The sequence below is a fragment of the Tachyglossus aculeatus genome, chromosome 4 (genome assembly GCF_015852505.1).
Source record: "Tachyglossus aculeatus isolate mTacAcu1 chromosome 4, mTacAcu1.pri, whole genome shotgun sequence".
NCBI lineage: Eukaryota > Metazoa > Chordata > Mammalia > Monotremata > Tachyglossidae > Tachyglossus > Tachyglossus aculeatus.
Genome location: NC_052069.1, coordinates 121699929 through 121724943, shown reverse-complemented (window position 1 = coordinate 121724943; position 25015 = coordinate 121699929). Strand labels below are relative to the sequence as shown.

At 49.6% G+C, this 25015-nt stretch overlaps 2 protein-coding genes across 5 annotated transcripts in view; one reads left to right on the top strand and one right to left on the bottom strand.

Moving 5' to 3' along the window:
• ASTN2 (astrotactin 2) overlaps positions 1 to 25015 on the bottom strand; it is an 854016-nt gene that overhangs the window by 269209 nt on the left and 559792 nt on the right. The gene's annotated exons all lie outside the window — the stretch shown is intronic.
• Positions 14293 to 19542, top strand: TRIM32 (tripartite motif containing 32). The gene is made up of 2 exons (XM_038744816.1): positions 14293 to 14351; positions 16993 to 19542. Exon 2 carries the CDS (start codon positions 17079 to 17081, stop codon positions 19086 to 19088), a length of 2010 nt encoding a protein of 669 aa, XP_038600744.1. The 5' UTR covers positions 14293 to 14351; positions 16993 to 17078; the 3' UTR covers positions 19089 to 19542.

The following is a 25015-nucleotide window of genomic DNA, read 5'->3' as shown; positions in this document are numbered from 1 at the left end:
TGTAAACTTAGGGGCTGGGAAGTTGGGAGTTAATTTTAAAACATGATCGGAAAAAAAAGAGAAACCCTCAAAAGCCCACCCCAAAACCATTTATCAGGGAAACTTGTCAGGTCCATAAGGAAAGTATCAAGGGTAAAGACACGTGGGTGAAATCCCAAGGCAAAATATAAAGCCTTTATTTTGAAAACATCTATCATTGTAAGGTCTACATGTGATTAGGTACCTGAATACTTTAGAGGGGTCGGATGGTGGGCAGGGAGCGGGAGCGGCTGGGTGGGGGTGTAGGGTCCACAGCTTTCTTCTCTCACCACGCTTTGCTGAGGGCGGGTTGTTTACAAGCTCCCCCAGCCTTGCTGAGGGAGGGGAAGGTGCCAGGAAGACATTCTGAGATCTGTATTGTGACCTGACCATCTGGGTTTGTGAGGGGTCATGGCGGTGAGTCTGCCCCTGCTCCCCAAGGACAGGGAATTATCCCGGATCAGCCTGGGACCCCTGACTGATGCTATTGCTTTGAATGCCTGGTCTCTCAGTGACACGAGCAATGGAGATCCTGTTTTCCATGCAGATGCCCTCAAAGTCTTGACCGTTCCCGCTCCATTCAAATGTGCTCAGGCCTTGTTGGAGTTCCACGAGATACAACTGTTGCCAAGAGTAGTAGAAGTGGCAGTAGTAGTAATAAAAGGAATAGTCATAATAGTAGTAGCAGTAGCTGCAGCAGCAGCTTATGGTATGCCACACATTGAGGAAGACATAAGATTACCAGATCAGTCACAATCTAGCTCGCAATTTAATGGCTCCATTTTGCAGATGAAGAAACTGAGGCACAGAGAAGCTAGGTGACCTTCCCAGGGTCACACAGCAGGCAAGGGTTAGAAGCCAGGTCTCCTGACTCCCGGTTCTGGGCTCTTTCCCCTAGGTCACGCGCCCCTAGCTCCGAGAAAATCAAAGTTGGCTGAACAGCCGATCCTGCCAGACACACGGTGCTAATTCTCTACACTGTAAGCTCGTTTTGGTCAGGGAATGTGGCTGTTCATTGTTATATTGTACTCTTCCAAGCGCTTAGTACAGTGCTCTGCATTCCATAAGTGCTCAACAAATATGACTGAATGCAAACTGCAATCCTCACACTCCAACCCCGAGGGTGGGTTCCCTGCACCCAGGGAAGCTAACTCTGTGCCTCAGTTTACTTATATGTAAAATGAGGATAATATATCTCCTCTCCCTATTTATTAATAATAATAACTGTGGTATTTAAGTGCTTATTATGTGCCAGGCACTGTACTAAGCACTGGGATGGCTAGATTATAAGCCTTATATAGAAAGGAGACTGTGACCCGACTGGTTTGTAACTACTCCAACACTCAGCACAGTGTTTGTCATCATGTAAGTGATTAACAAATTCCCTGATAATAAATTAAGCTTATTCAGACATCATTTATAAAGCAGATACACAATGTTTCAATCACACTCCAGCTACAAATGTGCTTCTTTGCTTCTATCCCATTTAAAAAAAGATATCTGGTGAACATGGTCAGGGTTGGATTTATGGCTCCAAACATTCTCTGTCTGTCTACAAAACAGAGGCGATAGGCAGAAGTTACACTCCTCCAATCCTTTCTCCTCACTGACTACACCCCCGAAAAAGACAGATGCCTCTAAGTCTACTTTTATACTGAGAAACTGCCACTGGTCCCACGCCAAGGAGTTTGGAGCTGAGTCCTTCCACTTCAGCTCCAGATTTGTTTTGAAACCAAATTCCCTAAAGCCCAGAGTCATTCATCTCTGATATCACTAGTCTACCACCTGATCTAGGAGAAAGCAGGAGATGATTTTGCTCACAAATTTGGTCGGCAAACATGCCTGCGATCAGTCCACCCCCAAATCCGCCTGGTGCCTTCCTCCTCCTGTTGCCCGATTGCAAATTTACTCAGGTGTCCTGCCTCGGTTCTCCCCCCACCTACACGCATTCCCATCTTCACTATCCCCACCCCTCCTTTACCCACGTCTGCAAAATCCTTACACTGAGAGGGATTAAGCTGCCACTCGTGACTTACTCTTTGGATGACGGATGTTCCACCTGGTGTGATCCTCTGCTTTTCAAAGTCCCTTATTTTTCCAACCTATGGAAATGATTCCAGACTATGTGAGGGAAACCGTTGTTCCAACCACAACAGGTGGTCAGCGAGGCCCATCCTGGATCCAGTCACTTCTCCCCCATCTTTATTGATGGCCTCTCCTCATTGGCTCCAGCCTCAGCCTTGGCCCCAGAGATACAGTCAGTAAGTCAATCGTGTTTATCCATGTGCTAAACACCGGGGTGGATCCAAGTTAATCAGGTTAGATACAGTCCCTGTCCCACATGGGGCTCACACTCTTAATCCCCATTTTACAGATGAGGGAACTGAGGCCCAGAGAAGTGAAGTGACTTGCCCAACGTCACACAGCAGACACGTGGCGGAGATGGGATTAGAACCCATGACCTTCTAATTTCCAGTCCCATGCTCTATCCACTAAGTCACGCGATTTCTCACATTCCCTGCATTCCTCTGCATAACAGATGCCTTCCCTGCTCACAACGAGCTTACAGTCTAGAGGAGACCCCACAAGAGCCCTAAAGATTTGAACCCTGGCCATGGGTTCAAATTCCGACTCTGCCACTTGTCAGCTGTGTGACTTCGGGCTAGTCACTTCACTTCTCTGGGCCTCAGTTCCCTCATCTGTAAAATGGGGATTAAGATTGTGAGCCCCAAGTGGGACAACCTGATCCCCTTGTATCCCCCCAGCGTTTAGAACAGTGCTTCGCACATAGTCAGTGCTTAACAAATACCATCATTATTATTATTATTAAAGGAGCCCCAGTGTCCTAGGAAGGCTGGTGGAAAGGTCACACAATCTGCTCTAGTTTCTGTGTCGCCTATCCACTTCCGTTTGTAGCTCTTAAGCGCTTTGATATTCCCCTCTCCTTCATCACACAACATTTCTGAACATATTACACTCCACCGCTTTCCCTAGCTGTAATTGGTCTGCAAGCTCCTCGTGGGTAGGGTTCATACCTTACCAACTCTATTGTTTTGTACTCTCTCAAGCTCTTAGTACTGTGCCCTGCACACAGTAAGCATTCAGTAAGCACCACTGATCAATTGATCCATGACCCCTCTCTTCAGTCCTGAATCAATGGCGATTTCTCTGGTCTGCCCGGAATTAAGCCACAAACCAACAAATAAACGAAAACCCTGAAGCCAAAATGTTTTATCTACTTTTGTTCCCTCCAAATATAAATCACTGAAAGAGTGCAACTAGCTGTAAATTGTTCATATTTGCCCACAAGTGGCCGTATGGGCAGGAGGGTCTGGTTCAGCTCCCTGCTCTCCTGTGAGAGGTTTGTGGCCACCCTCAGCCAGACATTAATGGAGGAGCCCCAGTGAACCACCCCAGAATTCTTTGCTGACTCCCTAGAGCTGAATTTGTTCCACCTTGAATGTAAGTAATTGCTTCCCCTATTGATATCTCAAAGAATGGACTATAACTGGATTGAAAATGGGAAGGTGGCAGACTGAAGAGGAGGCGGCTCTTCTGGCTCAGTTCCCCCGCACTTTTGCTGGGGGTAAAAGGATCATCCTCCAGAATAAGAGTGGGATAAGGACTGATTACCTTTTTTATGGTATTTGTTATGTGCTTTCTGCGTGTCGAACGCTGTTCTGAGTGCTGGGGTAGATATGAGTTTATTAAGTTGAACTCAGTCCCTGTCCCGCATGAGGCTCACAGTCTAAGTAGGAGGGACAACAGGAGATCTGAACCACAGAGAAGTTAAGTGACTTGCCCAAGTCAAAAGCTAGCAATTGGCAGAGCTGGGAATATTCATTCATTCAATCATATTTATTGAGCGCTTACTGTGTGCAGAGCACTGTACTATGCGCTTGGGAAGTGCAAGTCGGCAACATACTATAACCCAGGTCCTCTGACTCCTAGGTCTGTGCTCTTTCCACTAGGCCATGCTGCTTTTCACCTAATCCAGGGTTTTGTACAGTACTTGGCACAGAATGAGTGCTTAATAAATCCCATAGTTATCATTACAGGAGTTCTTCACCACCCGCAAGAGGGAAGGAGTGAAATTCGTCCTGGATCTGCTACACCACTCACCACTGCCCCACACCCACTCCCACCTCTCATAGTTCCCAGGGCATTTCAGCGTTCATTCACTATGGTCACTAAATTCCTGAGTGCATATTGAGGGATTGCTGAATAGAAAAAAAAAGATAAAAAGTCAAAGAACATTGGACCAAATTATACGCAAACATCTACATGTCATTCAAGTGGGACTCTAATCAAGACCTTCCCAAGAAAGGCTTTCTCATCATCAGTGATATTTTTTGAGCACTTACTGAGTGCATAACCTTGTAGTGCTTAACCCAAACACTGTGACCAGATCTCATCTATCTCGCCACCGATCCTTTTCTCACATCCTCCCTCTAGTCTGGAACTCCTTTCCCTTCCATGTATGCCAGACTATCATTCTCTCCACCTTCAAAGCATTATTAAGGTCACATCTTTTCCAAAAGGCTTTCCTAGATTAAACCATCTTTTCCTGGGCTTGCTCTCCCTTCCATGTCATCTCTGCAGTTGGATCCGTGACCTTTCGACATTTGATATTCACCCCACCAGCCTCCCCCGCCCCCTAATAAAGTTGGTTATGCGAACTGGACTATGATGTGCCCATGGAATCAGTGATTCCTAGGTCCACGCTTCCATATTTCCCTCACCATCCCTCACCAGTGTTTGGGTGTCCATTTTCCAAACATGATTACCAGGCACAATATCCGGCCTCAGAAACCATTCCAAAGATTGTGGTCATTTTCCTGCCTGCTGGAAAGATGAGAGTCAATCAGGTAACTATGTATTTGGTATATAGCAAGATGCAGCACGTAACAGAGAAAATGACACCTTGTTGTAACTGAATGTAATTCTGAATCCTGACACGGTTCTAAAGGACTTTAATCCCAGTAGGAACTTGTTTACTTAATGCAGATGGCAGGCAGAGCTTCTTTAATGTTCGATCTCAGATGGTTCTGAGCATAGGAGGCTTGAACTTTGAAGCCAGTGTAAACTCATGGCTCTGAGCAATTCAGGCCATGGAGCTGTTCTGCCAATTCTTCGGATTAACTGGGTGGAATTCTCCAGTGACGTAAAGCATGCCCCTCAGTCAATCAATCAATCAATGGTATTTATTGAGTGCTTACTGTGTGCAGAACACTGTACTGAGGGCTTGGGAAAGCACAATGCAATGGAGTTGGTACTTTCCCTGCCTACAATGAGCTTACAGTCTGGAGGTGGAGACAGACATTAATATAACTCTCGGTCTCACTATTTAGGCAGAGGCCGTTTCATGTTCTTGGTGCAATCCCCTCTTCCTACCCCATATTCCCTCCTACCTCCAGTAGGAAGAGAGAGTCAGGAGAGGGGCATTAGTAGACTGTGAGCCCACTGTTGGGCAGGGACTGTCTCTATATGTTGCCAATTTGTACTTCCCAAGTGCTTAGTACAGTGCTCTGCACACAGTAAGCGCTCAATAAATACGATTGATGATGATGATGATTAGTAGCAGCTGTGACTCACACCCTGCTGCCCTGCAGGGTCCCAGAGCTACTGGGATACTACAACTGTTGCTTGCAAGAAGACTGGCTCCTGACAATTGTTAGTTCTGCCATGCTCCTGGAAGGCCTCTCCTGTGGGCTATCTCCAGCTTCATGCAAGAGGAAACTGAAGCTTAGAGCAAGGGAACAAAGAATGAAAGACCTGGAAGGGATTGGCAGCAGGGATCATTCCATCCAGGTTCCTGCCTCTGAGTTTCACCCTTGAGATTAGTGTAGCCATTTGTCTGGTTTTACACTGGACAGTCCAGCTTTTAGCTGGCTTGTCCCCTGTCTGGAACTGATACAGTCAGGCATTTTTATGGCCATCCACTTTTTTCATTTTCAACATCGAGCTTCCCTCCTTTGTGATGTCTGCTGCTGAGAACTGCAGTTTAGACATGGTAGCAGAGTTCATATAGTCCTGGAAGGGAAGCCGGATATCTTTGGAACATATGCGGGTGGGTGAGGGAGAGAGGGCGGGGGGGGGAGTCCGGGTTCCTTCTGGACAAATAATCTCAGACTGGGTGGAATTGGCTAATATGTACAAAATGGTGCATGTTACCAGCAGGACTGATTAGGGCACCAGGGGCAAACATCCAAGGGAGGTTTGTCTATCCTGGGTCATCCAGACCTGGGCTGAGGGAGGTTGTCCCTTGCACACCACCCTCAGTGGATGCCTCTGAGGCCTGAGGACCCACCACCCTCTTCCTCTCCCCTGTTTGGCGATCCAATGGAGAAGGGATCAGAATGGCTGTCCCAGCTGTTTAGTACATGGTGCAGCCCCTTTTGAAGGCTCCTCTCCCTCCTCCCTTCCCCAACAAGTAGAGAATAAAGATGTGGCATATTCCCTGACCACACAGAGTTTATAGACTAGTGGGGAAGATAGACATAAAAACAGTTATGACTAGAGCAATCTATTTTCAAATGGCATCAGCATCGACAAGATTTGTTAAGTGTTTACTGGGAGCCAGGCACTATACTAAGTGCTGGGGTAGATACAATCAATCAATCGTATTTATTGAGTGCTTACTATGTGCAGAGCACTGTACTAAGCGCTTGGGAAGTACAAATTGGCAACAAATTGGCAACACTGGCAACATTCCCCCGGGCCTGGAATGCCCTCCCTCTGCCCATCCGCCAAGCTAGCTCTCTTCCTCCCTTCAAGGCCCTGCTGAGAGCTCACCTCCTCCAGGAGGCCTTCCCAGACTGAGCCCCTTCCTTCCTCTCCCCCTCGTCCCCCTCTCCATCCCCCCATCTTACCTCCCTCCCTTCCCCACAGCACCTGTATATATGCATATATGTTTGTACATATTTTTTTACTCTATTTATTTAATTTATTTGTACATATTTATTCTATTTTATTTTGTTAGTATGTTTGGTTTTGTTCTCTGTCTCCCCCTTTTAGACTGTGAGCCCACTGTTGGGTAGGGACTGTTTCTATATGTTGCCAATTTGTACTTCCCAAGCGCTTAGCACAGTGCTCTGCACATAGTAAGCGCTCAATAAATACGATTGATGATGATGATGATGATGATATAGAGACAGTCCCTACCCAACAGTGGGCTCACAGTCTAAAAGGGGGAGAGAGAGAACAAAACCAAACATACTAACAAAATAAAATAAATAGAATAGATATGTACAAGTAAAATAAATAAATAAACAAATAGAGTAATAAATATGTACAAACATATATACACATATACAGGTGCTGTGGGGAAGGGAAGGAGGTAACAGCTCCTACAAGCTATTATACAAGCTGTTATACAAGCTAACAGGTTGGACACAGTTCATGTCCCACTTGGGACTTACAGTCAATCCCCATTTTACAGCAGAGGTAACTGAGGCAGAGAACTGAAGTGATTTGCCCAAGGATACCCAGCAGAGAAGTGGCAGAACGGAGATTAAAGCTCAGGTCCTTCTGACCCCAGACCAGTGCTTTATCCACTAGACCATGCAGCCTCTTTAAAGCAGATAAATAAAAAATTCAATGTGCACTTGAATAAACATATGTACTAGGGTGCTGAGGATGTGCATACGTAAGTGTATACGGAGTGTTTAAGTTGGCTGATAGATTCATAGAGCTTCGGGTGTTGGAAAATGAATCGTGGAAGGTTTGTTGTAGAACTGGGATTTTAGGAGAGCTGTCTAAGCCAAATCATTTCTGGCTCCAGCTTCCAGGTTCCAGTAGTGATACTCCGTCTAGCTCCCGCCTGACCCTTCCTTCCCCGTTTGACTCACTCCGAAACCACCAGACCAATTTTAGTCACCGAGGTAAAATTTCAACCAGGTAAATTCAAACTAGTTTTTACATTTGATATTGTAATTCTTACTTTTGTTATTGTTATTTTCATTTGCTGAGTATTTGGTAGCTAAAATCAATTTAAAACAATAAAAGTTGATTATTTGCAAGGGAAAAAAAATATATATGTATGGTGGAGGGATCAGCAAAGGGGTGTCCAAATTCCACCGTGAAATCAGTGGCCTTGAGATCCCATCCACCCTTCTGCAGCTCCCTGATGAGAGCATTTCCACACTGTCCTGCAGAAACTCATCCTAGTACTGCTTCAGAGCTCTTCCTTGACTGTTGCATTTACCCATCGATGTGGCCCGCCAAGATCCCCCTCAGATTCTCCTGGAATGGCCTGGAATGCTCTCCCTCCTCAAATCTGCCAAACAGTCACCCTTCCCCCCTTCAAAGCCCTACTGAAGGCTTACCTCCTCCAGGAGGCCTTCCCAGACTAAGCCCCCCTTATTTCCTCAGTTCCCTCTCCCCTCCCCATCACCCCGACTCGCTCCCTTTGCTATACCCTCTTCCTGCCCCCCAGCACTTGTGTCTATATGTACATAGCTATGTCTATTTATTTATAATAAATGTCTGTTTAGTTGTTTTGATGTGTGTGTATCTAAAATTCTATACTGAGAAGCAGTGTGGCTAGTGGAAAGAGCACGGGCTTGGAAGTCAGAGGTCTCGGGTTCTAATCCTGGCTCTACCACTTATCAGCTGTGTGACTTTGGGCAAATCACTTAACTTCTCTGTGCCTCAGTTACCTCATCTGTAAAATGGGGATTAAAACTGTAAACCCAATTTGGGACAACCTGATAACCTTATATCTACCCCAGCGCTTAGAACGCTGCTTGGCACATAGTAAACACTTAACAAATGCCATCATTATTATTCTATTTATTTATATTGATGCTTGTTAACTTGCCGAGTGGCTCAGTGGAAACAGCATGGGCTTTGGAGTCAGAGGTCATGGGTTCAAATCCCGGCTCTGCCAATTGTCAGTTGTGTGACTTTGGGCAGGTCACTTAACTTCCCTGTGCCTCAGTTCCCTCATCTGTAAAATGGGGATTAAGACTGTTAGCCCCACGAGGGACAACCTGATCACCTTGTAACCTCCCCAGCGCTTAGAACAGTGCTTTGCACATAGTAAGCGCTTAATAAATGCCATTATTAGGTGGCTCAGTGGAAAGAGCCTGGGTTTTGGAGTCAGAGGTCATGGGTTCAAATCCCGGCTCTGCTACTTGTCAGCTGTGTGACTTTGGGCAAGTCACTTTACTTCTCTGGGCCTCAGTTACCTCATCTGTAAAATTGGGATTAAGACTGTGAGCCCCCCATGGGACAACCTGATCACCTTGTAACCTCCCCAGTGCTTAGAACAGTGCTTTGCACATAGTAAGGGCTTAATAAATGCTATCATTATTATTATTACCTCCCCCGTTCTAGACTGTGAGCCCGTTGTGGGCAGGGATGGTCTCTCTTTGTTGGTGAACTGTACTTTCCAAGCGCGTAGTACAGTGCTCTGCATCTAGTTAGCGCTCAGTAAATACGATTGAATGATCTCCAGTGGCTACCAATCAGTCTGCGCATCAGGCAGAAACTCCTCACCCTGGGCTTCAAGGCTGTCCATCCCCTCGCCACCTCCTACCTCACCTCCCTTCTCTCCTTCTACAGCCCACCCCGCACCCTCCGCTCCTCTGCCGCTCATCTCCTCACCATGCCTCGTTCTCGCCTGTCCCGCCGTCGACCCCCAGCCCACGTCCTCCCCCGGGCCTGGAATGCCCTCCCTCTGCCCATCCGCCAAGCTAGCTCTCTTCCTCCCTTCAAGGCCCTACTGAGAGCTCACCTCCTCCAGGAGGCCTTCCCAGACTGAGCCCCTTCCTTCCTCTCCCCCTCGTCCCCCTCTCCATACCCCCATCTTACCTCCTTCCCTTCCCCCTTGTACATTTCTATCCTATTTATTTTATTTTGTTGGTATGTTTGGTTCTGTTCTCTGTCTCCCCCTTTTAGACTGTGAGCCCACTGTTGGGTAGGGACTGTCTCTATGTGTTGCCAATTTGTACTTCCCAAGCGCTTAGTACAGTGCTCTGCACATAGTAAGCGCTCAATAAATACGATTGATTGATTGATTGATTGATTCCTCCCTTCAAGGCCCTGCTGAGAGCTCACCTCCTCGAGGAGGCCTTCCCAGACTGAGCCCCTTCCTTCCTCTCCCCCTCGTCCCCCTCTCTATCCCCCCATCTTACCTCCTTCCCTTCCCCACAGCACCTGTATATATGTTTGTACAAATTTATTACTCTATTTTACTCTCCATATCTATTCTATTTATTTTATTTTGTTAGTATGTTTGGTTTTGTTCTCTGTCTCCCCCTATTAGACTGTGAGCCCACTTTTGGGTAGGGACTGTCTCTATATGTTGCCAACTTGTACTTCCCAAGCGCTTAGCACAGTGCTCTGCACACAGTAAGCGCTCAATAAACACGATTGATGATGATGTTTCTCCCGGGCAGAAGCAGGCCGGGGCCGCGGTGAGAAACTACAACTCCCAGGATGCTCAGAGAGTGATTGACAAGCGGAGGCGAGCGTTCCCCCTCCCCGTGTGGGGGGGGCGGTGGCCGCGCATGCGCATATAAGGTTGTCGGCGGCGGTGGTTGGAACGGCGGGCAGCGAGGTAGGGAGGTTTGGGGTGGGGCGGGGCGGGGCGGATCGGGCCGCACCGCGCACCCCCACCCCTGAAATGGGCCGGTCCGGCCGGGCTGGGGCAGCCTCGGGGCCCGGGGGGATCCGGGCTGTACCAACTGGGGGAGACGGGGGGGGCAAGAGGTCTGCGGCAAGAGCTTGGCCGTGGGAGGGAGGATGCAATGGGGCAGAACCTGGCCATTGCAGGGTCGAGCTGGGCCTTGGATGCATTTGGAGGGGGATGGGAGGCAAGGGGGGGTAAACATCCCAGATCTGCCCCCCCCCCCCTTTTTTTTTAATGGTATCTATGAAGCCCTTACTATGTGCCAAGCACTGTTCTAAGCGCTGGGGTAGTTACAAGCTAATCAGGTTGTCCCACGTAGGGCTCACAGTCTTAATCCTCGTTTTCCAGGTGAGGTAACGGAGGCACGGTGAAGTGACTTACCCAAGGTCACACAGCAGGCAAGTGGCCGGGGTGGGATTAGAACTCACCTCCTCTGACTCCCAAGCCACGCTGCCTCTCTTAATGATGGAAATTATTAAGCACTTACTATGTGCAAAGCACTGTTCTAAGCCCTGGGGAGGTTACGAGGTGATCAGGTTGTCCCACGTGGGGCTCACAGTCTTAATCCCCGTTTTACAGATGAGGTAACGGAGGCCCAGAGAAGTTAAGCGACTTGCCCAAAGTCACACAGCTGACAATTGGTGGAGCCAGGGTTTGAACCCATGACCTCTGACTCCAAAGCCCGGGCTCTCTACCACTGAGCCATGCTGCTTCTCTAATAATAATGGCATTTATTAAGTGCTTACTATGTGCAAAGCACTGTTCTAAGCACTGGGGAGGATACAAGGTGATCAGGTTGTCCCACGGGGGGGGGGGCTTACAGTCTTCGTCCCCATTTGACAGATGAGGTAACTGAGGCACAGAGAAGTGAAGTGACTTGCCCAGAGTCACACAGCTGACAGTTGGCGAAGCCGGGATATGAGCCCATGACCTCGGACTCCAAAGCCCGGGCTCTTTCCACTGAGCCGCGCTGCTTCTCTTGTTTGCTGTGTGACCTTGGGTAAGTCACTTCACTTCTTCGGGCCTCACCTCCCCCATCTGGAAAATGGGGATTGAGACTCTGAACCCCAACTGCGCCAGGGACTGCGTTCAGCCCGATTTGCTTGTATCCACCCCAGCACTTAGTAATAATAATAATCATCATCATCATGGTATTTGTTAAGTGTTTATTATGTGCCAAGCACTGTTCTAAGTGCTGGCGTAGATACAGGGTAATGAGTCTGTCCCAAGTGGGGCTCACTCTTTTTTAGTCCCCATTTTACAGATAAGGTAAGTGAGGCACAGAGAAGTTGTGAATTGCCCAAGGTCATACAGCAGAAAAGTGGCGGAGGTGGGATACAGTGCCTGGCACATAGTCAGCGCTTAACAAATACCACCATTATGATTAGGCTTGGCACGTAGTAAGCACTTAAATACTACCATTATTATTATTATTAAAGGGGTAGGGCCAGGGAGGATCGAGGGACCTGGGGAAGATACCGGCAGGAGGTTATCGGGAGCAGGGATGGACTTGTGACTGAGAAGGGGACCGCGAAGGGACTTGAGAGCTGAAGAGGGAAGAGAGGGAGTCAAGTTCAGGAGCTGGGGAGAAGTAGTGTTAGGGTAGGGGAAGGCTGTAAGCTTTTTGTGGGCAGGGAATGTGATTGTGTATTACTGCACTGTACTTTTCCAAGCGCTTCGTACAGTGCTCTGCACACAGTAAGCACACAAATACCATTGAATGAATGAAAGCAGTAGACAGAGGCAAGCCCAGGGAGAAGGCACCGTCTCTACCAAGCCAACTTGAACCCCTGCATCATGTGGCCAGAGCATCTGGGGAAATGTTGGGACAAAAACTTGTCTGTGGTTCTGGGTAGTGCTCTGGAAACAGGGCTGCAGGGGACTGGGAGAGGGGAGCAGAGAAAAAGAGAGAGATTAGGTTTGGTCTTCATTAAGGGGTTCTCTGGGGGCTGGCTGGAGACACTTTCCTAGGGCCTTGCCTACCCCTCTGTGGGAGACAAGCAGTTGTCAAGCACTTTCTGTGCCCCCACCAGGCAGCATTTAGCCCTGATAGCATGCGATAGACCACTTCACTTCTGGATAGCTCCACTGCCCTTTAGATATTCATTCAATTGTATTTATTGAGCACTTACCGTATGCAGAGCACTGTACTAAGCCTTGGGATAGTACAATATAACAATAATAAACAGACACATACCCTGCCCACAATGAGCTTACAGATAGAGGGTGGTAAAAGCAATGTGACCTGGGTTCTAAACCTGCCTCTGCCACTTGCTTGCTGTATGATATTGGGCAAGCCACTTGACTCCTCTTTGCCTCAGCTTCCTCATCCGTAAAATGGGGTGAAAATATCTGTTCCCCCTCAAGACTGTGACCCCATTTAGGACAGGGACTGCCCCATGTGATTGCATTGTATCTATCCCAGTGTTCAATACATTCATTCATTTAGTCGTATTTACTGAGCACTTACTGTGTGCAGAGCACTGTAGGAAGTACTTGGGAGAATACCATATAACGATAAACAGACAACTTCCCTGTCCACAGTTCTGGGGACATCATAAGCACTTAAATAGCACTATTATTAGTATTATTGTTTCCATCAGCCCAGAGCCCCTCACCTTGAGAAGTTGTGTAACTGCAGAGAGTGGCATTTTAAGGAGGAGGTGTGATCCTGTGCTCTCAGTTGCCCCAGCAGCTCAATTGCTGTGGCGGTAGTTTCCATTACTGCCCCCCATACTCTCCCTACTTTGTTCATGAATTGTCTTCCCTGGCCCCCAGGCCAGATTGTCAATCCCAATTTAAGGGGCCTGGACCCTGATCCAGGCTCCCAAGTGCTTAGACCAGTGCTCTGTACCTAGAAAGCACTCAATAAATACCATTGATTGATTGATTCCTAAATCGCCCATGCAGGGATTGGGAGAGCAGGGTCACATGGGAGTTGGTGCTGGAAAAGGGTTCCTGCACCTGCTCTGTTCACACAGGCATCGCTATTATTGTTTCTGTAACACCCTTAGTGTTTCAGTTATCCAAATGTTTGCAGATGATAAGGAGGGTCACTTTGTCTACACAGGTTGCATATAATTCCTAGGCAGATGAAGCCTTGCCATCAAACCTATTATTGCCTCATTGGCTGAAGTTTCTTCATTTGTCATTGACAGGCCTTTTCGAAAGGTCCTGTAGCATCCACTAATGTTCTGTTGTGTTCTGGGCTTCATGACATTGTAAGAAGAGGCAATGCTTACTGGGTGTGAGGGTCTGGGTCGATGCATAATAATCCAAAGGGAAACCCTGTTTTCACCCAAATCTCCACTCAGTGGTTTCTTCTCCAGTTGCAGCAAGTGGGTGGGCTTTAAGCAGAGAACTCTAAATAGTTCCCTTTCCAGTACAGACCGTCTGGGCAAGTGGCGGCTGCCAGTGCCCCTGACCCACTTGAGAAGAACCCTGCTGTCCATTGCCCAATCACTCTTATCCTCTAGTTCCCCTTGAATGCTCCCAGAGGAACACCCTGAAACCAGAGCTCCTTGTTGGACTGATCAACATCAGTCTTTTCTCTGCAGGGTGAGGTCAGCCCATGTGATAAGACTTTGTATGCCGTCTCCAGAAAGCAGCATGGCCTCGTGGAAGGAGCACTGGCGTGGGGGTCACATGACCTGGATTCTTGTTCCAGTTCCACCCCTTGCCTGCTCTGTAACCTTGGGTGAGTCACTCAACTTCTCTGGACTTCAATTTCCTCATTTAATAATAATAATCCTGGTATTTAAGTACTTACTATGTACCAGGCACCGTACTTGGCGCTAAGGAGGAGACAAGCAAATCGGGTTGGGCAGTCCCTGTCCCACATGGGGCTCACAGTCTTAATCCCCATTCTACAGATGAGGGAACTGAGGCACGGAGAAGTGAAGTGACTTGCCCAAGATCCCACAGCAGACAAGCAGCCGAGCCAGGATTAGAACCCATGACCTTTTCACAGGGGATTCAATACCTGTTCTCCCTTCACCTTAGGCTTTGAGCCCCATGTGGGACACGGACTGTCTGATCTTTTTTGTACCCCAGTGCTAGCTTGGCACAGAGTAAGTACTTCACAGATATCACAATCATTACAACAACCTAGTTCTGCTGCTGGTGGACTCACCTGTCTTGATTGTAATAAGTTCCTTGAGGGCAGAGATTGTGTCTAATGACTCCAGAACTCTCCCAAGTACTTAGTATAATGCTCTGTAGAGTAAGCACTCCATAAATACTATTGATTACCTGAGGTTCGGGAACAAGGCACAAAAACTGTGTCCGCTAGCTATCAGCCTCTCATTCATAACCTAGGTCATCCTGTGGAAGCAACGGCCTCATTCATGGGGTTTCCCCACAGGGCTGGAACCCCAGCAGTAAAATGGGTGGGCTTTTCTGCCTGACAGGGACATCTCAGCACTTTGCTCTTTCTCCATACATAAAGGTTAGGGACAGGGACCCTAAACTGAAATTCCACCCCATCAAGGAACAGGAACGCTCATGTCTCAAATGGTAGCTCTGTGCCAGGCCCTTTGATAAGCGATGCTGGGGCTTCCAAGAATCAGGTGCTCCTCTTAGCTGGTCCCATCATTGTGTGAGGGAAGATCACGGAAGTCAGTAATAACAGGGATAATTATGGTGTTTAACTGCTTACTCTCGGCCAAGACTGTACAAGCGCTGGGGTAGATATAATGCAGTCGGATCAGATACGGTCCCTGAAGTACATGGGAGAGATTCTAAGGGGTAGAGAGAACAGGTATTGGAACCGCATTTTTCAGAAGAGGAAACCGAGGCACAGGGAGGTGAAGCAACATGCCCGAGGTTTCACAGAAGGCCGGTGGCAGACCCAGGATTAGAAACCATGCCTCCTGACTCCCGGCCATGTGTTCTTTCCACCCACCCATGCTGCTTTCTAAAAACCCTCCTCTCAAAAAGCACTTACCAGTGCTTTGTGGCAGGAAGGTGCATGGGGTCTAGAGGTTTTGGGGATTTCTCTCTTTCACGCTGAGGACTTTGTGAAAACAGCTTTTGTAGATGGGAAATAGAACTGACTCCATTTCTGTTCAGGCAAGTGGGCAAGAGGAAGAAGATTCGTGGCAACTTCCCTGGCTGGTGCCTGAGTGGGGAATTTGAATTCCTCTGCAAAAAATGGTTGCTAAAGAGGGGCTTCACTTCACTGAAATTAGTTCAGGCCATAGACAGGCCACCAGCACACACAACCTGGGGTGAGGGCAAGAGCAGTGGCTATGTTAGGTAAGACAAAGGGACAGGTCAGACAAAGAGAAGAGCCATCTCATGGCTTAGGCGGGGTAGAGGGATGGGGGAGGATATGGTTTCACAGATTCAAAAAATTAAGTCCTGTGGTATTTCACAGATTGGTGGAAATGTGTAATTAGGCCGTCTGCAGTGGCTGGGACAGAGAGCAGATATCCTGTTGGACTGATGTAAGGATGAGCTGTCCAGGCAGCCTACTGGGGCCCAGAATCTGGCCTCCCTGATGAGGTGAGGGAGGCTATTTGGAGCTGGGACACGAGGGAAAGAAGAGCGGACTGGAGAAAGGGCGTGACCGGACCAGGTGGACCTGGCAGAGTTAAGAGTTATTTAGTACTCAATGTTTGCTATGTGCTTTCCAGCCACCTCTCCATTCCTGCTGCTCTGTCATTTGGGGCAAGACCTTTTTGCCCCATCTTCCCCAAAGCTCAGTTTCCAAGCTTGGCATGGAAAAAGAATGACGGAGAAAGTACTGAGCTGTTGCGCATGGCAGCCCTTCCACTAGCTCCAACTACGAGGGAAATCAGTGTCCCAATCAAAGGGAACTGGCTGGGTGAGTCCTTTCGACTCGTGCTCGGACTCCTCGGGAGCCGGGCTGCAAGAATGCCACAGTTGGGGGGGGTCCGAGTCTTAGCAGTACGACCACCATGCACTTCCTTTGCTTTGATATTTCCCTCACACCTCTGCCTCCCAAGGCCTAATGCTAAAGCAGCTCCCAATGGTCGAGTGCCATTTGCTTCTACCCGGAAAAGGGCTGATCCTCCCCGAGCCCCTGCCCAGACAAGGAACTCACAGTAGCAGTTGGGAACAAGGAGATACTGCTTTGGGGCTGAGGATTTCTGACAGTCATTATGGACCTGAGGGAGAGAGTAGGCACATCCATCCATTTATCCAGTTGGCTGGCAACCAGAAGGGGTTAAGTCGTAGTGGACCGACTTTGGGCTGAATCCCCAATGGGAACGGAGGAGAGCCAAGCAGGCCCTTCAGGGTCGATAAATAAGCCTGGGTCTGTGTGCATGTCGAGGTGATGGGTGGATGAACACTCTTTCCTTTTCTTCTCTCAGGCAGGGGTCAGAGCCCCGTGGCATGAAGGCAGGCAGCAAGCGGGCATCATCGGGGCCGTGTTAGCAGGAATCCCTGCGGGAGAACCATGGCAGCGGCGGCAGCCTCACCCCTGAACCTGGAGGCTCTGCGGGAGGTCCTCGAGTGCCCCATCTGCATGGAGTCCTTCACGGAGGAGCAGCTCCGGCCCAAGCTCCTCCACTGTGGCCACACCATCTGCAAGCAGTGCCTGGAGAAGCTGCTGGCGGGCAGCATCAATGGTGTCCGCTGCCCCTTCTGCAGCAAGATCACCCGCCTCACCAGCCTGGCCCAGCTGACCGACAACCTGACGGTGCTGAAGATCCTGGACACGGCGGGGCTGGGGGAGGCCGTGGGGCTGCTGTTGTGCCGGGCCTGTGGGCGCCGTCTACCCCGCCAGTTCTGCAAGACCTGCCGCCTGGTGCTGTGCGAGCCCTGCGGGGAGGCAGGGCACCCGGGCCCCGGCCACACCCTGCTCCCCGTCAAGGAGGCGGCCGAGGAGCGGCGGCGGGGCTTTGGCCAGAGGCTGGCCCGGCTGCGGGAGCGGATGGCAGAGGTGCAGCGGCGGAAGGCGGCCCTGGAGGGGGTCTCCAAGGACCTGCAGGCCCGCTCCAAAGCGGTGCTGCAGGAGTACGGGCGCGAGGAGCGCCGGGTCCAGGAGGAGCTGGCCCGCTCCCGCAAGTTCTTCACGAGCTCCCTGGTGGAGGTAGAGAAGGCCAACAGCCTAGTGGTGGAGGAGCAGGCCTACTTGTTGAACGTCGCGGCTGTGCAGGCGGTGTCTCGCTGCGACTATCTCCTGGCCAAGATCAAGCAGGGGGATGTGGCCCTCTTGGAGGAGGAGGAGGTGGTGGCGGAGGAGGAGGAGGAGGAGGAGGAGTTGGAGCCGAGTGCCAGTCTGCTCCGTGAGCTGACCCTTCAGGAGGTGGAGTTCCTCAAGGTGGGCCATGTGGGCCCACTGCAGATCGGGCAGGCGGTCAGGAAGCCGCGGACTGTCAGGCTGGAGGACTTGTGGGCGGTGGAGCGGGACGGGGAGGGGGAGGAGAAAGACGAGACCGCCGTGGCCTCCACCTCTGCATCAGCCTTCCGAGACCCAGACCCGAGCCCCGAGGAGGCGGCCCCCAGCCCCGGGGCCTCCCCGGCCCGGCAGAGGGGCCCTGAGCCTGCGGCCGGTGGCCAGCAGTGCCACTTCCTCAAGAAGATGGGCTCGAAGGGCAGCAGCCCGGGGATGTTCAACCTCCCCGTCAGCCTGCACGTTGGCGGCCAGGGGGAGGTCCTGGTGGCCGACCGCGGCAACTTCCGCATCCAGGTGTTCACCCGTAAGGGCTTCCTGAGGGAGATCCGCCGGAGCCCCAGTGGCATCGACAGCTTCGTGCTCAGCTTCCTGGGGGCGGACCTGCCCAACCTCACCCCGCTCTCGGTAGCCATGAATAGCCAGGGACTGATCGGCGTGACAGACAGCTACGACAACTCTGTCAAGGTCTACACCCTGGAGGGCCACTGTGTGGCCTGCCACCGCAGCCAGCTGAGCAAGCCCTGGGGCATCGCAGCCCTGCCCTCGGGACAGTTCGTGGTCACTGACGTGGAAGGGGGCAAACTCTGGTGCTTCACGGTCGACCGAGCGGTGGGCGTGGTCAAGTACAGCTGCCTCTGCAGCGCCGTGAGGCCCAAGTTCGTCACCTGTGATGCCGAGGGGACTGTCTACTTCACCCAGGGACTGGGCCTCAACCTGGAGAACCGGCAGATCGAGCACCACCTCGAGGGAGGCTTCTCCATCGGCTCCGTGGGCCCTGACGGACAGCTGGGCCGCCAGATCAGCCACTTCTTCTCGGAGAACGAGGACTTCCGCTGCATCGCCGGCATGTGCGTGGACGCCCGCGGGGATCTGATTGTGGCTGACAGCAGCCGCAAGGAGATCCTGCACTTTCCCAAGGGTGGGGGCTACAGCGTCCTCATCCGGGAGGGGCTCACCTGCCCCGTGGGCATAGCTCTGACCCCCAAGGGGCAGCTGCTGGTGCTGGACTGCTGGGATCACTGCATCAAGATCTACAGCTACCACCTGAGGAGGTATTCCACCCCTTAGGAGGGCCCCACGGGCCTCCCCTCACCCCGCTGGTCTCTGGGGAGGCCCTCTGGGGGTCGGTGGTGCCATAGGTTAGGTTTGCGGTGCGAGTTTCTGGGGGTGCATATAAGTCCTGCCCCTTTGGCAGTCTAAGCTCTGAAGGATCCAGCAAGGAAAGTGGGCATGAGGCAGCATTGGAGGCCCCGGGTCACCACCGGTCTGTGCCTCCGCTGTACTGTTCCCAGGACCTATGAGTCCCACTAGTGGATGCCCTGCTGGGCAGCCACTGCCTTTGTTGGGGACCTGGGGGTCATCGGCATGCCTCCTGGGGACCGGGACCACCGCTTGCCCTGTGGGATTCACATGTCGTCGGGGTACACTGCTCTCCCTTGCTTCTTGTTCGCCGTCATTTCAAAAGTCCTGTCCCCTTCGTGTTGTGACTGAGCCCAACTCACCTCTCCCAATGTGAATCAAGTGCAGTGCACCCAGAGTACTAACTACTCAGCTGTGCTCTCCAAGGGCCAGAAAGAACTTTCTACAGCAGGATTTGCCTTGGCCAGATATGGAGGAGGAAGGAGGAGCTGACCCACCCGTCGGCCAAGAACTCTTTCAGAACACCCAACTTGGATGTGCCCTGCCTCCTATCGGGGTGCTGGGACTTCAAATGTGGCCAAAGTAGGGAAATACTGTAGTAAAACAGATCAAATGTGACAAATGTGGACTCATTTGTAATTTCCATAGCCCGCTAGTTTGCTTCCCTCCTTTTCTTGATAGGGTTCCAATGGTCTGTGGTTCGTGTTGTCTGAGAAACTTAAAATGGGTGTCGGGGGGATAGCCCTCACCTTCATTACTGGAAAGCCCTTGAGTTGATATTTATCTGGCTTTCAATCCCAGTGGAGGGCAAAACATTCTGTTTCAGGTGTCATTTCCTTGCCTTAGCACTAAATAATTAGGGGTGATTCCACCAGCATCCATGCTCTTTCCTTTACTAAATACCGGGGGCCCTGTTTTTATGCAGAAGTGGTCATCTGGGGGAAATTGGGTTTCTTAGCAAGCAGTACTACCCAAAAAGCCCACTGTGAAAACACTGTTTTCCGGCCCCTCCACAACCAGTTGCACAGTGATTTGGGGCAGGGGAGGTCAAAATTTCCACCCCCATTCTTACAATCCTTGGTGGTTCTCAATCTCCACCAAGCTGTTTCGGCATTCTAATTACTAGAGAGCTACTGAGAGAAAGGATGCAACTTTTTTTTAAAAGGAGATATATTTATGGATCTAGTGTTGATGCCGAAAAATTTGTTTGAAGAAAACTGCTGCCTTGGTATATTAGATCCTGAAATGGGAAAGGAAGTCATGGCAGTCCTGCCATAGATGTGGGGGAAGCTTCTTCCACCCACCCTATATTCACTAGGAAGACCATTTGTCTAGGCAACCTGACTTGAAACTGTAATTTTTTGTTCCTGTGGTGATTAGCTCCCCTTGGAGAGGAAATAGAGTCATTAAAGAGGGTGCTTAACTAGTTTGTCTTGTGCTTTCCTCCCGGGAAAACTCGCCTTTGATTATGAAATTGGGTCTGATTTGAAAAGATAGTGTAATAGGAGGAAAATTGATCCAATTAAAAGTGTATCACAAACTGATCGTCTTATTATTAAAAACACTTTATCTGTCAGAGTGCCTTGAGGTGGGAGATCAGTTTCTGCTGACTGGAGGAAGGTGGTTCCCGGAAAATAAACCGAGGCGGCAGCCTTCTGCCAAATCTGCTGCCGAAAAAATAACTTAGTAAGGTCAGTGAGCTTGGAGGAAATGTCCATGGCATCTCTCTGTCTGTCAGCCCTGCTGCTAGCAGAAAGATCATTCTTCCCTGCCCTGGCTCCACTGGGGCTTGGTAGCCCAGACCTCTGCCAGCCCCGCTTAGGATCCCTTTTGTTTTGTTCTTATGGTATTTGTTAAGCGCTTACTAAGTGCCGGGCACTGTACTCTGCACTAAGGCAGATACAAGCTAATCAGGTGGGACAGAGTCCACGTTCCCCATAGGGCTCATAGTCTTAATCCCCATTTTACAGAGAAAGTAACGGAGGCCCAGAGAAGTGAAGTAACTTGCCCAAGGTCACACAGCAGACAAGCAGTAGAACTGAGTTTAGAACCCAGGTCCTCTAACTCCCTGGCGTGTGCTCTTTCCACTAACCCATGCTGCTTCTTTGGCTGACAAGTTGCCAACAGCTAAGGCAGGAGTTGAGGATTGTGCATTCTTTTTCTGCTCTGTGGGTACAATGGGACCAGGGAGAGGCAAAGGGCCAGTTATTTAGCACTTGGTTATAATGTGACCTGATACCTCTCTGGAGGCAGAATGCCCCATGTCCTTCCCCTTTTACAACTGTGGATAAGAAAGCACAGGAGGACAGCGAGCTGGTCAGGAAGCAGGGTATGACACCACACGTTGTGAAGGTCCCATAAATATTAACAATGATGATTTGATGAAGATGCATGCCTTAGTTCCAGCTTGTTAAGTGCTGGCAGCTGCTGCCTCTCCACAACCCGTTTATTCATTCCATTGAAGACCATGGCTGATTATCTGCGGAAGCATCCTGCCGTCACCAAGGTGCAAATCGATATCTCGGTCAGGTTCGAGGGAAGCCCCTGGGTCCCAGATGATGGAACCTGCCCTTCTGTCCCTCCTCCTAGAGCGGGCTAGCTCTTCATATTAAGTGGCCATTAATTAGAATGAGATTAAAAATGCAACTGCTTGAGCGCTGTTCGTCTTCCCCGTGGGAAGATGCTCCTGACGTTGGAGTTAATGGACTGCCTCCCTTCCGAAGCTTAACGGGCTTTCCTGTTGCGAACTGTCGAGTCGCAAAGAGCATCTGGGAAAGCCCCGTCTCCTCCCCACTAAGAAGCCTATGCTCGCATCCGTGCTGTCACAGTGACTCCTAAGTTGCTTGGTGAGGCAAATCACCTCGTCACCTCTTATCGATGAATACCTGATATCCCTTCCCCAGGTAAGGATATCGTATATCCTCCAGGCAGCTAAAGTGGGGCCCCTCTGTGGCCGGTCTGACCGATACTTTTTCGAGCCAGTACAAGGCATTTCGTCTTACAGCTAGGCTGAAGAAGGAAGAAAAAGGGCGAGGGGCTAGGGGGTAGACACAGGGAGAAATAATGGAAGGTGAGGCAGGCACAGAGAGAGACTTGAAGGACAGATAGGACTATCTTTGCTGATGTGGGAATCTTCAAACTTAGAATAATGCTGTCAAGAGGTAGGCACTTCCAACACCAACACCTCTGAAGGTGGATATCATCCCTTTTATTCCCTAGAGTCTCAGGAGAACTAGACCTAAGTATAGGCTGATGATATGCCTTGGAGAGCAGGACAGCCACAGACTTTTTTAGGATACAGGGCCATTTTGGAAAAATACACAAATGTCTCAGAATGCTACTTCCCGCCACCCCCCGTGCCACTACCAGAGACCTACAGCCCATCACACCACCACTACTCATGACACACTCTCTCCAGACATCAGATCGTAGCCGACCAGATCTAGAAGCCTCATGGAGTATCCCTTCTCACCTTGGAATCTGGGAAGCTGCACTCAGGACTAGAGGCTGTAGGCCTTTTTTCAGTGGTATTTGTTAAGTGCTTACTATTTGCCAGGTACTATACTAAGTGCTAGGGTAGATCCAAGATAGTCAAATTAGAAACAGTCTTAATTCCCTCATGGGGCTCACAGACTTAATTCCCATTTTACTGATGTGGTAACTGAGGCACAGAGAAGTGGTAGAACCAGGATTACAGCCCAGGTCTTCAGCTTCCAGGCCCATGTTCTATCCACTAAGCATCACTCCTTTTCTTGTAAATGTGACTTGACAGTGTCTTCTTCCAGCCTATCCTCTGCTCACCACATCCTGGTTCTCCTCTCTTACTGCCATTCCAAATCACCCATCCTCATCATCACACAATTTCAGTTCTGCCCACTCCCATCCATTCTGCCCCTGCACCACCTCCTCCCCAGCCCTCCACTCCATGACTCCATATAAATGCTGCCTGTGAAACCCGCATTCCATCCTGGTTGAACTCCCCTTCATCTTCAGCCTGTTCCTGATCTGAGCACTCCTCCTCCTTGCTTTCTCTGAGACCTAGGTATCGATGCCTGTCTACTTGTTTTGTTTTTTTTGTCTGTCTCCCCCTTCTATATTGTGAGCCCATTGTTGGGTAGGGATTGTCTCTCCATTGCTGAATTGTACTTCCCAAGTACTCTGCACACAGTAAGTACTCAATAAATACGATTGAATGAATTAATGAATGAACCTGGCTCTTTCCAATCAATCAATCAATCGTATTTATTGAGCGCTTACTGTGTGCAGAGCACTGTACTAAGTGCTTGGGAAGTACAAGTCGGCAACACATAGAGACAGTCCCTACCCAACAGCGGGCTCACAGTCTAGAAGGGGGAGAATAATGGCATTTATTAAGCGCTTACTATGTGCAAAGCACTGTTCTAAGCGCTGGGGAGGTTACAAGGTGATCAGGTTGTCCCACGGGGGGCTCACAGTCTTCATCCCCATTTTACAGATGAGGGAACTGAGGCTCAAGGAAGTTAAGTGACTTGCCCAAGGTCACACAGCAGACACGTGGCGGAGGCGGCATTAGAACCCATGACCTCTGATTCCCAAGCCTGTGCTCTTTCCACTGAGCCATGCTGCTTCTCTGTTCCAAATGATATATATATAAATCAATGAATCAATGGTATTTAGTGAGCACTTACTGTGTGCAGAGCACTGAACTAAGCACTTGGGAGAGTACAGTACAGGAGACTTGGTAGACATGATTTCTGACCACAAAGAGCTTACAGTCTAGAGGGGGAGGCACGTTAATGCCAATAAATTATGGGTATGTACGTAAGTGTTATGGGGTTGACTGTGGGCTGAATTCAAGTGCTTAAAGGGTACAGATCCAAGGGTATAGGTGATGCAGAAGCGAGAAGGAATAGGGGAAAAGAGAGCTTACTCCAGGAAGGCTTCCTGAAGGAGATGTGATTTTAATAAGGCTTGAAAGGTGGAGAGAATGATAGTCTATTTCATATGGAGTGGAAGGGAGCTCCAGGCCAGAGGGAGGACGTGGGATAGGGGTCGGAGGTGAGACCAACAAAATCCAGCTACAGTGAATAAGTTGGCACAAGAGGAGGGAAGTATGCATACTAGATTGTAGTAGGAAATCAGCAAATTAGATAGGAAGGGGCCAAGTGATTGAGTGCTTTAAAGCCAAGGTATGGAGTTTGTTTGATGCACAGGTGGATGAGCAACCACTGGAAGTACTTCAGAAGTGGGGAATTATGGACTGAATGGTTTTGTAGAAAAATCATCTGGACAATGGAGTGAAGTATAGCTTAGACTGGGGAGAGACTGAAGGCAGGTAGGTTGGTGAGGAGATTGATGCAGTAATCAAGCCAGGATAAGATAAGTGCTTGGATTCTAGACTGTAAGCCTGTTGCGGGCAGGGATTGTCTCTATTGCTGAATTGTACTTTCCAAGTGCTTAGTACAATGCTCTGCACTCAGTAAGCACTCAATAAATACGATTGAATGAATGAATTGTGGAAGCAGTTTGGATGGAAAGGAAATAGTTTAGTGATGTTTGGAAGGTTGAACTAAGAGGATTTGGTGACAAATTGAATATGTGGGTTGAATGAGAGATAATACCAAGGTTAATGGCTTGTGAGATAGGCATGATAATGGTGGTATCTACAGTGATAAGAAATACAGGGATCACAGGGTTTGGGTGGGAAGATGAGGAGTTCTGTTTTGGACATGATCAGTTTGAAATGCTGGAGGGACAGTCAGTCAATCAATCAATCAATCGTATTTATTGAGCACTTACTGTGTGCAGAGCACTGTACTACGCTCTTGGGAAGTACAAGTTGGCAACATATAGAGACGGTCCCTACCCAACAGTGG

Bases quoted from the DNA above. Each gene is read 5' to 3' on its own strand.
- TRIM32 (XM_038744816.1), top strand. From the start codon at position 17,079: ATGGCAGCGGCGGCAGCCTCACCCCTGAACCTGGAGGCTCTGCGGGAG.